The 15,310-nt window shown below is 37.4% G+C and overlaps 1 protein-coding gene across 1 annotated transcript; it reads right to left on the bottom strand.

Moving 5' to 3' along the window:
* Window positions 1-3,215: 3,215 nt before the first annotated feature.
* On the bottom strand, window positions 3,216-4,220 carry LOC138440576 (putative olfactory receptor 7A2). Its single transcript, XM_069590275.1, has one exon. The coding sequence runs from the start codon at window positions 4,218-4,220 to the stop codon at window positions 3,216-3,218; it is 1,005 nt and encodes a 334-aa protein (XP_069446376.1).
* Between the last annotated feature and the right edge of the window lie 11,090 nt (window positions 4,221-15,310).

The raw sequence follows: 15,310 nt of genomic DNA, 5'->3' as shown, positions 1-15,310 counted from the left end.
TTCTTTACCACTAGCACCACCTATATATTACGCTAATACCTCTATTCCTTACTGTCTCTACCTATGGGTAAGGAGGTATTTGTTACTTTAATGGGTATATGTACAGACTGAAAATGAATGCCATGCATAATATTATAAAGTATAAAGTTTACATTATTATAGTCAATATCATCTCTGACTTGAAGGTCATACTAAGTCAATTCCTTGTGGCTTAGGTGGTAAAGAATCTGCCTGTAATGTGGGATATCTGAGTTTGATCCCTGGGTTGGGAAGATCCTCTGGAGAAGGGAAAGGCTACCTACTCCAGTATTCTGGCCTGGAAAATCCCATGGACTGTATAGTCCACGAGATCACAAAGAATCAGACAGGACTGAGTAACTTTCATTTCACTCACTGCTTCTGTGTAGACTATAAGGGCAGATATGCGTGTGATAATCAGTTTTGCCAGTGACTTTGGTAGCCAATGTGGACAAGAGAACAAAATCCTAACTAGGAGAATAAAACCCAATGGACTGTTATAAAGCACATAATTATATAAAGGTCTACACCATCAAGAACACCAGCTCAGGAATAATATAAAAAGGGATGATGGACATAGAAGTGAAAAACTGTACTCGGGTTTTTCCTCTTCTGTAATATTATAAACATGGCTTAGCTTCCAAATTTAGTTTTTTCCAATGGATGATTCTTTCAGTAAAACAAGTGACACAGTAAACTAGGGTGACATTTGTCGTTTGAGAAGAAATGGTTCTTAATAAAGGACAGAAACAGTACGGACCTAAAAGAAGCAGAAGATATTAAGAAGAGGTGGCAAGAATACACAGAAGAACTATACAAAAAAAATCCCAATGACCCAGATAACCATGATGGTATGATCACTCACCTAGAGCCAGACATCCTGGAACGTGAAGTCAAATGTGCCTTAACAAAGCTACTGGAGGTGATGGAATTCCAGGTGAGCTGTTTCAAATCCTAAAAGATGATGCTGTGAAAGTGCTGCACTCAATATGCCAGCAAATTTAGAAAACTCAACACTGGCCATGGGACTGGAAAAGCTCAGTTTTCACTCAAGTCCTAAAGAAAGGCAGTGCCAAAGAATGCTCAAACCACACAATTGTGCTCATCTCACATGCTAGCAAAGTAATACTCACAATTCTCCAAGCCAGGCTTCAACAGTATGTGAACTGTGAAATTCCAGATGTTCAAGCTGGATTGAGAAAAGCCAGAGGAACCAGAGATCAAATTGCCAACATCTGCTGGATCATTGAAAAAGCAAGAGAGTTCCAGAAAAACATTTCCTTCTGCTTTATTGACTACACCAGAGCCTTTGACTCTGTGGATCACAACAAACTGTGGAAAAAGATTTTTTTAATTCTATTGTAACATTTGGATCTAGGTTTTTTTTTTCAGATTTTATTTTATTTTATTTTATTTACTTTACAATATTGTATTGGTTTTGCCATACATCAACATGAATCCGCCACGGGTGTACACATGTTCCCAATCCTGAACCCCCCTCCCACTTCCCTCCCCATACCATCTCTCTGGGTCATCTCAGTGCACCAGCCCCAAGCATCCTGTATCCTGCATCGAACCTAGACTGGTGATTAGTTTCTTATATGATATTATACATGCTTCAATGTCATTCTCCCAAATCATCCCACCCTCTCCCTCTCCCTCTGAGTCCAAAACACTGTTCTATACATCTGTCTCTTTTGCTGTCTCGCATACAGGGTTATCATTACCATCTTTCTAAATTCCATATATATGTGTTCGTATACTGTATTGGTGTTGTTCTTTCTGGCTTACTTCACTCTGTATAATCGGCTCCAGTTTCATCCACCTCATTAGAACTGATTCAAGTGTATTCTTTTGAATGGCTGAGTAATACTCCATTGTGTATATGTACCACAGCTTTCTTTTCCATTCATCTGCTGATGGACATCTAGGTTGCTTCCATGTCCTGGCCATTATAAATAGTGCTACAACGAACATTATGGGAATACCAGATGACCTTACCTGCTTCCTGAGAAGTCTGCATGCAGGTCAGGAAGCAACAATTAGAACTGGACATGGAACAACAGACTGGTTCTAAACTGGGAAAATAGTACATAATGGCTTTATATTGTCACCTGCTTATTTAACTTATATGCAAAGTACATCATGCAAAATGCTGGCTGGATGAAGAACAAGCTGGAATCACAATTGCTGGGAGAAATAACAATAACCTCAGATATGCAGATGACACCACCCTTATAAAGTGAAGAGAAGCTAAAGAGCCTCTTGATGAAAATGAAAGAAGGGAGTGAAAAATCTGGCTTAAAACTCAACATTCAAAAAACTAAGATCATGATATCCAGTCCAATCACTTCATGGCAAATAGATGGGGAAATAATGAAACAGTGAGAGACTTTATTTTGGAAAGCTCCAAAATCACTGCAAATGGTGACTGCAGCAGTGAAATTAAAAGATGCTTGTTCCTTGGAAAAAAAGGTATGACCAACCCAGACAGCATATTAAAAAGCTGAGACATTACTTTGCTGACAAAAGCCTGTCTAATCAGATCTGTGGTTTTCTACTAGTTATGTATAGATGTGAGAGTTGGACCATAAGGAAAGCTAGGCACTGAAGAATTGATGCTTTTGGATTCTGGTGTGGAGAAGACTCTTGAGGGTCACTTGGACTGAAAGGAGATCAACTCAGCCAATCCTAAAGGAAATCAGTCCTGAATACTCATTGGAAAGACTGATGCTGAAGCTGAAATTCCAATTCTTTGGCCAGCTGATGCAAAGAACTGATTCATTGGAAAAGACTCTGATGCTGGGAAAGACTGAAGGCAGGAGGAGAAGGGGCAAAAGAGAATGAGATGGTTGGATGGCATTACCGACTCAATGAACATGAATTTGAGCAAAGTCTGGGAGTTGGTGATGGCCAGGGAAGCCTGGTGTGCTGCAGTCCATGGGGTCCCAAAGAGATTGAACTGAACTGATTCTTAGTAAATTAAGGCAGTTCCTTGCAATACATAAGATTTTTCAACTGTTTCATATCAAAGTGTGAGAAAAAAGTAAGGAAACTTGAGGAAAAAAAAGAGAAGAAGGCCATTGCATATCTTCATTAATAAATGAGGTAATTCCATTGTACCAGATAGTAGAAAAAATAAAAATTCAGGAAATAAATAAAAGAGCAACTTTCACTTCCACATTCTGATTAAAGAATCACAACAGCTGACTCTGAGTCATTGAGCCCCGCAATGATGGGCATTTCTCCAGGCCCAGAATTATTTGCCTTTTTGGACTCACCATCACAAAGAGCCTTCTCAGAGCCCCCTTTATGTCTTTATTTCTCAGACTGTAGATGAAGGGATTCAGCATGGGTGTGACCACAGTGTACATCACTGAGGCTATTGCACTTGAGTGTGAGCTCTGGGTAGCAGCGGAGCTAAAGTACACCCCTAGGCTTGTAGAAAAAAATAAGGAGACAACTGAGAGGTGAGATGCACAGGTGGAAAATGCTTTATACTTCCCTTGAGTTGACGTGACTCTACGTATGGAGGAAACAATCTTTGAGTAAGAGTAAAGGATACCAATCAGGGCACCACTACCTAGAAGGACAGCTGTAAAATAAATCACCATGTAATTAAGAAAGTTGTCAGAACAGGCAAGTTGGGTCATCTGACTGAGGTCACAAAAAAAGTGCGGGATTTCCACATTAGTGCAAAAGGAAAGCCGCAACACCATTAAGCTTTGTAACAAGGAATTCAGAATACACATGATCCAAGACACCAGGACCAGTAGTCCACAGAGCCAGGGATTCACGATGATTGTGTAGTGCAGAGGATGACAGATGGCCACAAAGCGGTCATAGGCCATCACTGTCAGGAGGAAGATGTCCAACACTGCAGAGAGTAGGAAAAAATAAATTTGTGTGATGCAGCCTTCATAGGTTATAACTTTGCTCTGAGTCTGGAGGTTCCACAACATCTTTGGGACAGTGGTAGAGATGAAACAGATGTCTACAAAGGACAGGTTGGAGAGGAAGAAGTACATGGGGGTGTGGAGGTGGGGGTCTGAACTGACAGCCAGGATGATGAGCAGGTTTCCAAACACAGTGATCAGGTACATGGAGAGGAAAAGTCCAAATATGAGGGGCTGTAGCTCTGGTTCCTCTGACAATCCCAGGAGAATAAATTCTGAAATTTGTGTATCATTGCCTGGTTCCATGTGTTTGAAGCAACTACTAGGAAAGAAAAAGATGATATTACAAATATTCACACAAGCTTGAATGAAATATATAATTAAAATTGTCCTTACACTTGGTCATCAAGAAACTAATTTCAATATTCTGTGTGCAGATCTGATTTAGTGTTTTCCTGTGCCACCTGTGACTTGAAATTTTTGTTCCAATCAACTTCCCCCCAAGAAGTCATGTATTCTATAGTTTTAATGAACAATTATTCATGATTTCAGGAATGTAAATTGAGGTCTGACCATGATTCATTAATAGTTACTATCTAGGCAATTTCTTCAAAGGTCCTGAAAAGCAAAAGTGCCTACAGTTCAATGATGGAGAAAAATATGTAAGCCATTAATAACATTATACAATACTTACAGATGGCAACAAGTGGTATAAAGAAATCTAAAGCAGCTCTAAATGAGACAGTGAATAGTGCATTCACTTTGTCATAGGTATTTAGGCAAGACCTGAAAACAAGGTGACCTGTGAGCAGTGACTTCATGTAAGAGGAGGAAAATGAAAGACTGTGTGTGGAAGTGTGTGCCTGGCAGAGGGAGTTCAGAACTCAGATAAATTCAGAAATGAAAGAGGAGATTTTACAACTGATACTAGAGAAATGCAAAGGATGATGAGAGACTTTTGTGAGCAATCATATGTCAAGTTGGATAATCTAGAAAAAAATGGAAAAATTTCTAGAAAAATACAACCTCCCAAGACTAAATAATTATAAAACAGAAAATGTGAAGAAGTAAATCACTAGTAAGGAGGTTGAATCAATAATAAATAACCTCCCAACAAACAGATATCTAGGATGAGATGTCTTCACTGGTGAATTCTACCACACATTCAAAAAGGAATTAATATCAATCTTCAGAAAGTATTTGAAAACTAGAAGGGGAAGAGAGTCTTCCAAACTCATTTTATAAAGGCAGCATTACCCTTATGCCAAAATCAGACAAGGACTCTACAAGCAAAGAAAATTACAGACCAATAACCCCAGTGCAAACATTCTCAACAAAACACTAGCAAAACTAAATAATGCATGAAAAGGATCATGTATCCTGATTAAGTGAACTTATTCCAGGCATGCAAGAATGGTTCAATGTCTGTGATCAATCAATGTGATATAATACATTAACAAAATGAAGGATAAAACTTGCATAATCTTTTCAACAGATGCAGAAAAACCTCTCGACAAAGTCCAGCATGAACACATGTATACCTGTGGCAGATTCATGTTGATGTATGGCAAAACCAATACAATATTGTAAAGTAATTAACCTCCAATTAAAATAAATACATTTATATTAAAAAACTAAAAAAAAACCCTCTCAACAATTGGATAAAGCAGGAACAGAGCTCAACATAATAAAGGCCATATATCACAAGCACAGAGCTAACATTATATTCAATGAAGAAAAGCTTCTCTTCTTTGAACAGGAGCAAGACAAAAGTCAGCTGTTCATTGTCCAGTTTCATTTAAAAAATAATTGATATATACCACTGTGTAAGTTCTTGGAATATAGGATATATATTGGAATAATTTGCATATATTTTGAAATGATTACCACAGTGGGTTAAGCTAACATACATCTTCTCATATAGATACAATAAAAATGAACCAACAAATAAAATAAAAAAGAAAATAAAAAATTTCTCACCTTAGGAAGGAACTGAGGTCTCCTGCACTGGCAGGCAGATTCTTTACCATCTGAGCCATGAGGTAAGCCCCTCCTAGTGATTAGAATTCTTATATTTACTCTCTCAACAATTTTCTTATATATTGTACAGAATGTTAGTTAGGTTGTTGTTTAGTTGCTAAGTCGTGTCCAACTCTTTTGTGACCCTATGGACAATAGCCCGCCAAACTCCTCTGTCCATGGGATTTACCTGGCAAGAATACTGGAGTGGGTTGCCATTTCCTCCTCCAGGGGATCTTCCTGACCCAGGGAGCAAACCCACGTCTCCAACATTGGCAGGTGGATTCTTTACCACTGACCCATCAGTGAAGCCCAACATTAGCTATACTCGTCATTTTTTATATTGCATCTACATCTAGTACTTATATCTGGAAGTTTTTGTCTCTTAATAACTTTTTTTTTCTATTTTCTTAAGCCTCAATACTCTGCTTCTGATAGATACAAATCTGATTTTTCTATAAGTTTTCTGTTGTTTTTGTTTATTTAAAATTCAACATATAAGTGAGATCATATAGTATTTGATTTTTTTTGGTTTGTTTTACATCTTTCAGTTAGTATAATGCCTCCATGTTTCATCCATGCTGCCATAAGCCAGAGGATTTCCTCTGTGTGTCATTTCTTATGGCTAAGTGTTATTTCATTGTGTACATTCACCATAACCTCTTTATCCATTCATCCATCCATTGAACCTTAGGTCATTTCCATGTCTTGGCTTTTGTGAACAATGCTGCTATGAATATCAGTTGCAAATCTGTTGCATTTCTCTACATTAATCATGAACTATCAAAAATATAAATTAGGAAATAGCACATTTTCCAACTGCATCAAAAAGAATGATATACCTAGGAATAATCACGCAGGTGTAAGACCCGTACACTGAAAAGTAAAAGACATTGGTGAAAGAAATTGAAGAAGACACAAGATATACCCTACTCGTAACTGAGAGAATTAATATTGTTTTTTAAATTAATTAATTTTAACTGGAGGCTAATTATTTTACAATATTGTGGTGGTTTTTGCCATACATTGACATGAATCAGCCATGGGTGTTCATGTGTCCTCCATCCTGAACCCTTCTCCAACCTCCCTCCCCATCCCATCCCTCAGCATTGTCCCAATGCACCAGCTTTGAGTTCCCTGTTTCATGCACCAAACTTGGACTGATGATCTATTTCACATATGGTAATATACATGTTTCAATGCTATTCTTTCAATTCGTCCCATCTCTTGCCTTCTCCCATGAGAATTACTGTTGTTCAGATGCCCATACTACCCAAAGAAACTTATAGATTCAATACAATTCCTATCAATGAATAAATGAAAAAATAAGCTATGTCTTTTTAATTAGCCATAAAAAGTAATGAAATATTGCTATTTGTGATAGCATGGATGGACCTTGACTGTTTTATGTTAAATGGACTAAGAAAAATACTAATACTATATAATCTCATGTGTGGATTCTGTGGTGTCCCAAAGACAAAAGAACAGAAGGAAAACAAGGAGGGCCTTGGAATGCAGGAACAGGAAAAAACAGACTCTTATTGTCCCTCCCTCCCCCATGTTGTAACTATTAAAGAGTTTCAGGTCCTCCTGAGCAGTATAACCTGTCTCCCCTCCTACCCATAGGGAGAAGGCATTTGCCTTACTCTTCCCCACCTCATCCAACCAGCAAATGACCCGTAAGACCCCTATCCTGCTCATTGTATCCTTGGTATAAAAATGGACTAAGTACCCCTGTTCAAAATCAGCTCTCCCTTGAGCTGGCCCACTGTTCTAACAGCATCTCCCACTCTAATAAACTTTATTCTCCTCTCATTCTGCCTCATGTCTGGAAATTCTTTTCCAACCCGCACACAGACCATGACAATTTCTAAAATAACGACAACAAAAAACCCTAACCCTAACAAAAAATGAGCTCATAGAAAAGAGAAAAATTGGTGGTTGCCAGAGAAAGATGAGTAAAATGGGTAAAAGAAGTAAAAATAAGCAAACTTCCAGTTATATAAATTGTCATTGGGATGTAATGTACAGAATAGAGTCTATAGTTTATTTAGATGCATTTTGAGATTTTTATCTTTTTAATTAATTTTTATTGGAGTATATTTGCCTTACAATGTTGTGTTAGTTTCTAATGTGCTTCAAAGTGAATCAATTGTATTTATACATATATATTTTTCCTTTTTGGATTTCCTTCCCATTTCTGTCACCACAGAACACTCAAAATTGATAAGTTATCACTTCATGCCTGTCAGAATGAACATCAACAAAAAATCTACAAACAATAAATGCTGGAGAGGATGTGAAGAAAAGGGAAACTTCTTGCACTGTTGGTGGGAATGTAAGTCGATACAGTCACTATGAGAACAGTAAGGAAGCTCCTTAAAAAAAAAAAAAAAAAAGAACTACCATATGACCCAGCAAGGTGCTTCCTCGGTGGCTTAGCAGTAAACAATCTGCCTGCAATGCAGGAGATGAATGAGATACTCATTGGATTGCTGGGTTGGGAAGATCCCCTAGAGGAGCACATGGCCCCACTCCAGTATTCTTCCCTGGAGAATCCCATGGACAGAGGAGACTTGCAGGCTACAGTCCATAGAGTCACAAAGAGTTGGACAAGACTGAAGCGACTGAATATGTATGCATGCAATATCCAGCAATCCCACTACTGGGGATATATCCAGAGAAAGCCATAATTCAAAAGACACATACATCCCAATTTTTATTGTAGCATTGTCTAAAATAGTCAAGTCATGGAAGTCATCTAAATATCCATCAATGGAAGAATGGATGAAGAAATGTGGTACATATAATTAAGAACATTGGTGAGTTTCAAATTCATATCTTGCTTTTTTTGAACGGTCTGAGATTTCCTGGAATATTTCTAATCTATTGTTGGGTGAATCCATAGATGTGGACCCCACAAATTCAGAGAGCCAAATGAACTAATGTAAGAGGGTAGGATATGCCAGAAAAATGTTTCCCATATTCTAAGATTGAGACCCATTAGTGTTGCAGACTAAATAACATATAATCAAATACTTGGGGAGTATCATTCATAATGCCTGCAAAACTGCTTCCTGGTTCTCTTTGTCCTGTTCTGTGTGAATATGCGTGTATGTGTATATGCTCACTTTTTAAAGTTTTTGTGAGCAAGCATGCAGGATCACAAAATAAAGGCATGGATTTGATACATAGTCAAAAACATCTAGAATCCAATGCATTAAATGTAAGAAAAGTTTAAGAAGAGATGTTCTAATAATGAGGGAAAAGCAACATAAATGAAGAGCCCAACAGAGGAGCCAGGTTGCAGATAGAACAGGCAACAGTGTGGGTGCTGACGTCACCTCAGTCTCGAGGGACCAAAGACTGACTGAACTTTTATCACTCCACTTGCTTCGCCATGGAATCAGCCTCATGACCCTGGTCTTACCGAGATTTTATACCCATCTTTGTTTATTTGACAGAAGTTTTTTTAAAAAGTCATGCAGCTGTGGATGTGCTGGCCCTTCTCTCATTTTTCTTTGTGGTATTCCTTTCTGTGTTATTATTTAGCTTTGGCTTTGGTCATTTTTGACACATCTGATGGGCATGCTCTAGATCTGGTTCTGTTCCTAGTCTTAACATGCAGAGGCTTCTCCACACCATACTGCATAAAATACTACATAGGCTATAAAGTTCGTCTTTTAACATGATTTATCTCTGAGGACAGTATATCATGTCCATGCATTTATATTATGTAATAGGCCTTTTCCATTATGATTTAAGGTCCAAAGGAACAGAGACTTTATATTTTGTTCACTTTTGTGTTTACAAAATATGTGCATTTATATAGAAAATAATTAAAGAAATGAGAACTCACAAAATAAAAAATATGGTAAGGAAAATAAAAACTAGTGGAAACTAGTGGAAAAATGTGAAAACTAGTGGATTCAAACAATTGTATTAAATGGTATTTAATATAAACCTAAGACTGATTATGAAATAAGACATATAAAGTAAAAATTTAATCACATCCACATGGATCTCTTAATTAAAGATTATGTAAAAAATATAAAGATACAATTTTTGAAAAGTAGAAAAGAAACTATATTAAGTTAAAATTTCTATCAATAAAAATATAAATAGATTCCATTATGCTTATGAAAAGAGGCAGTAGCCAGTTGAATGCCAAAAATATCTTCCACAAGAGGGGAGAAGATGATTATTATTCTTAAAAACAAATCTAACTACAAAAGGCAAAAAAGCTACCATTGAGGAAGCATAGATGTGAAATAAGAACCATGCATATGAAAATCTGCTATTATTATCAGGGATGCAGAACATTTTTCTCCATATAAAATGTAATTATATGTATGGGTGTGACATGATTAACTAATCAAACTGATCATACAAAATGTGTACATTTTCACACACTCCCCACATATATCTAAATTTTTTAAAAATATAGATTTATTTATTTTAATTGGAGGTTAATTACTTTAGAATATTGTATTGGTTTTGCCATACATCAACATGAATCCGCCACAGGTATACATGTGTTCCCCATCTTGAATCCTTTATATTTTTAAAAAATTATGTCAAACAATAAACTTGGCAGAAAAAAAATCACTTTTCTCTGAAAACATGAAAAAATATTAAAAAACTTGCAAGGGTGGGTGCTCAGTTGTGTCTGATTCTTTGCCACCTTATGGACTATAACCCTCAAGGATCCTCTAGTCTATGAGATTTTCCAGGCAAGAATACTGTAATGGTTTGCCATTTCCTCCTCCAGAGGATCTTCCCAAGCCAGGGATCAAAACTGAGTCTCCTGAATCTCCTGCATTGGCAGGTAGATTCTTTACCACTGAGCCATGTAGACCCTTATACATAAACTGTGTTAATAATTTTCACAATCAATTTGCAATAGAGAATGTAAGCCTGCCACTTGCTCAGTCATGTCTGACTCTTTGCCACCATAGACTGTAGCCCCCCCAAGCTTCTCTGTCCATGGAATTCTCCAGACAAGAATACTGGAGTAGGTTGACACTTCCTTCTCCAGGGATCTTCCTGACCCAGGGATTGAACCCAAGTCTTCAACATTGCAGAAAGATTCTTTACTGTTTGAGCCACTTGGGAAGACCCTGGTCCTGGGAAAGATTGAGGGCAGGAGGAGAAGGGGCGACAGAGGATGAGACAGTTTTATAGCATCACCAACTGAATGGACTTGAGTTTGAGCAAACTCTGAGAGATACTGCAGGACAGGGAAGCCTGGCATGCTGTAGTTAATGGGTCGCAAAGAGCTGGACATGACTTAGCAATCGAACAACAACAAAACTGCTGTTGGAAGGTATTGTCTACCTCCTTTGACCTGGACTTTCTTAATGAATGCAGAACATGTTCAAATATACTGCAATTTGGGATGATTTGGGAGAATGGCATTGAAACATGTATAATATCATATATGAAACAAATCGCCAGTCCAGGTTCGATGCATGATACTGGATGCTTGGGGCTGGTGCACTAAGACCACCCAGAGGGATGGTACGGGGAGGGAGGAGGGAAGGGGGTTCAGGATGGGGAACACGTGTATACCTGTGGTGGATTCATGTTGATGTATGGCAAAACCAATACAATATTGTAAAGTAATTAACCTCCAATTAAAATAAATAAATTTATATTATAAAAATAAATTTGAAAAATATTCTTTATTTGCTGCATAGTCCTCCACATGTAATACTATACTTTCCTACTTCTCTGAAGAGCAAATCTCACGTATTTTTAAATTTTACTAGAACCATATTTTTATCTCACTTATTTTACAATGTCATCATACTGAACCTCCATTCCTATCACTTCCTTGTCAGCTTGCACTGCAGATTCAAACAGACATATCCATATTAATATAGTAAATAAATCAATTATACTTCACTAGTTAATCAAGAATACAAACACAGTGAGCTAGACTGATTAGGTCCTGATTAGGTTTTCAGGTGATTTAAGATAAAAGTTCTCAGGTTCCATTTTCTCTGAATCTTTCCTGGAGTATCTGCTGGGTTCTCAGACTTACCTAGATGGGGTCTCAGAGAGGGAGTTCTCTGGTTGAAATCTGAATTACTCTTTGAATTGTTGATGGTGATAACTGAAGCTCTGTCACCAGACAAGACAGCAGAGAGTAGTGGTAAAACTTTGACTCCTGATCCAGACTTATGACTCCAAAGCACCTGTCATGTCCTGTCCAGCTTAGGGATACAAACACTAAAGGACTGCAAAAGGGAAGATATTAATAGCTCTCTATACCTGCTCATTAGGCACATTTCCTTCGCATTATTCCAATCGCTAAGTACATGATTTCTCTCTGGGCCTCTGGAATAAACAGAAAGGCAATTTCTCCTAATGGCTCTCTGTTCCCTAGAGATCAGGTTAGAAGTCAAGTGAATCCAGTCTTTTATTACACTTGTCCTCAATTTAGAGATCTAACCTCAATCACATTATCCCAACCCTGAATTAATATTTTCTCCAAAGTCTGACATTAAGGAACTTGTCAGGAATAGGTACGTTTGATCCCTGAAAGGTTGCTTTATAGTCAGCACACAGCCTTGTTGTCCTCAGAAAATTGTTATTCCTCTCTTCAGCAAAAGGGGGAACTGAAATGCCATTTGGGGCACCACAATCTCTGGCTTCTTAAAACACTTGTCCAAGAATTAGGGCTTTCAAATTTCATCACAAGCTAAGAGCTGATACTTAGCCCCTCACTATAAAATATTTTGTTAATTGTAGATGTTATGTGTAGATATTTCAATATTATTCACCTGAGGTTGGCATCTCTTAGGCATTGTTCAAATTACCTTTTAGAAAACTTTATATTATGAAGTAGTATTACTATGAGCACAATTCCACATGGCAGAAATACGTTTAAAGGGATTTAATGATATGCCTAAAGGTTCAAACTGAGTATAGAAAGGACCTTAATCAGAATTCTGCCAAGATGCATCCAGCTATCAAACTGTAGACTGATCAGCCCAAGATCATTTTGGCCCTGGGAATATTTGTCAATGTCTGAAGGAATGCTGCTAAACACCTGCAATTCTCAATACAAATAATTATTCCATTTTAACTGTCATTATTAGAAGGTGAAAAAATCCTCTTCTAGACCACCATTTCCTGAACTTCAGTGTGCATAGGTATCACCTATGGTAGTAGTTGTAATACAGATTCTGATTCATCAGGTCCTGGAGGGCCCAGATATTCAGATTGTGGTCCACTCTGAGTAGCCAGGCTGTGGGCCTATGCAACACAGGTATAGGTAGTTTTACCTATTCTGAATGAAAATTCATGTTTGCATGTCATTTTGAATGAGTATTGTATTCACTCATTCCAGAGGCTGTTATAACTTCATTGTCCAACAAGCCAGGCACACCACAACAAAGATAATGACAGGTTGATTCCACCAATGGATATAGATGCAAAAGTGCTCAACAAAATATTAACAAACCAAATTTAGCAATACATTAAAAGAGTCACACACCAAGAACAATTGAGATTTACCCCAGGGATGCAAGGATCAGTGTGGTACTTCTAATTAACATATGAAGAATAAAATTTGTAGTATCATCTGAATAGATACAAAAAAAAACCTTTTGACAAAATTCAATATGTATTTATACTAAAAACTCTCAACAAAGTGGGTACAAAGGAAAATACCTCAACATAAAAAAAGGCCATTTATGACAAAACAATAGCCAATATTATGTGCACTGGTGAAAAATTAACAATATTTCTCCTAAAATCAGGAACAAGGCAAAGATACCCAATTTTGACAATTTTATTCAACATAATATTAGAAGCCCTAAGCAAAGCAATCAAATAAGAAAGAGATATGAAAATAATCCAACTGGAAAGGAAGAACTATTACTGTTTGCAATTGACATGATGCTATATATGTGTACACGTTCAGTCACTAAGTCATGTCTGACTCTTTTGCAACCTCATGGACTGTAGCTCACTAGGCTGCTCTATCCACAGGATTTCCCAGGTATGAATGCTGCAGTGGGTTTCCATTTCCTTCTCCTTAGGATCTTCCTGACCCAGGGATCAAACTCATGTCTCCTGGATTGGCAGGCAGATTCTTTACCACTGAGCCACCATGGAAGCCTGATGCTGTATATAGAAAATCCTAAAGACACCACCAGTAATAACACATGTTTTCAGTAAAGTTGCATAGTACAAAATTAATATACAGAAATCTGTTAAGTTTCTATATGTCAATAATGAACTATAAGAAAGATGGGGAAATATAATTTACTGTCACATCAAAGAATAAGTAACTGAAGAGTAATTTAATAAAGGGGGAAAAAACTTGAAATTTAAAATTGTTAAACTTTCATGAAAGAAACTGAAGATGACATAAAAAGCAGAAAGATATACAATGAAATAATTAATATTGTTAAAATGACCATACCACCCAAAGCAATCTCCAGACTATATGGAATCCCTATCAAAATAACAAAGGCACTTTCTTATTTACAGAACTAGGAAAAATAATTCTACAAGTCATATGGATAAAAACAATAGACTGAAAGTGGCCAAAGCAATCTTGAGAAAGAATAAGCTGGAGTTGCCACAGTCTCTAATAGCAACATATATTACAAAGCTACAGTAAACAAAACAGTATAGTACTGGTACAGAACCAGAAAATTTCAGAGATATGGATCCATATGTAACTGCACATTTGGTGTGTCTGTGGACCGAGGTCAGTGTCTGATCTTCCTATGCTGCCAACGTGAACCACCTTCTAACATTTTATATTGATCCAATGAGACTCATTCATTGTACACTTCTGATATCCAGAACTGTAATAGCATATATTTGTTTATTATAACCAATAGTTTGGGGATATTTTACAACAGGAACAGAAACCTAATATAGATGTTCATTCAATAAAATTTGTTGGCAAAAATTGAGTTTAACATTCTCAACTCATTCATTAGTTACTTTAATAAGAGCATTTTATGTTGAAAACCCACATTCAGTTCAATTCAGTTCAGTTCAGTCGCTCAGTCGTGTCCGACCCTTTGCGACCCCATGAATTGCAGCACGCCAGGCCTTCCTGTCCATCACCAACTCCCAGAGTTCACTCAGACTCATGTCCATCGAGTTAGTGATGCCATCAAGCCATCTCATCCTCTGTCGTCCCCTTCTCCTCCTGCCCCCAATCCCTCCCAGCATCAAAGTCTTTTCCAATGAGTCAACTCTTCGCATGAGGTGGCCAAAGTACTGGAGTTTCAGCTTTAGCATCATTCCTTCCAAAGAAATCCCAGGGTTGATCTCCTTCAGAATGGACTGGTTGGATCTCCTTGCAGTCCAAGGGACTCTCAAGAATCTTCTCCAACACCACAGTT

Source organism: Ovis canadensis, chromosome 5 (assembly GCF_042477335.2).
Source record: "Ovis canadensis isolate MfBH-ARS-UI-01 breed Bighorn chromosome 5, ARS-UI_OviCan_v2, whole genome shotgun sequence".
NCBI classification, from domain to species: Eukaryota; Metazoa; Chordata; class Mammalia; order Artiodactyla; family Bovidae; genus Ovis; species Ovis canadensis.
Note: the sequence above shows the minus strand (reverse complement) of the source record. Positions and strands in the feature narration are given on the sequence as shown.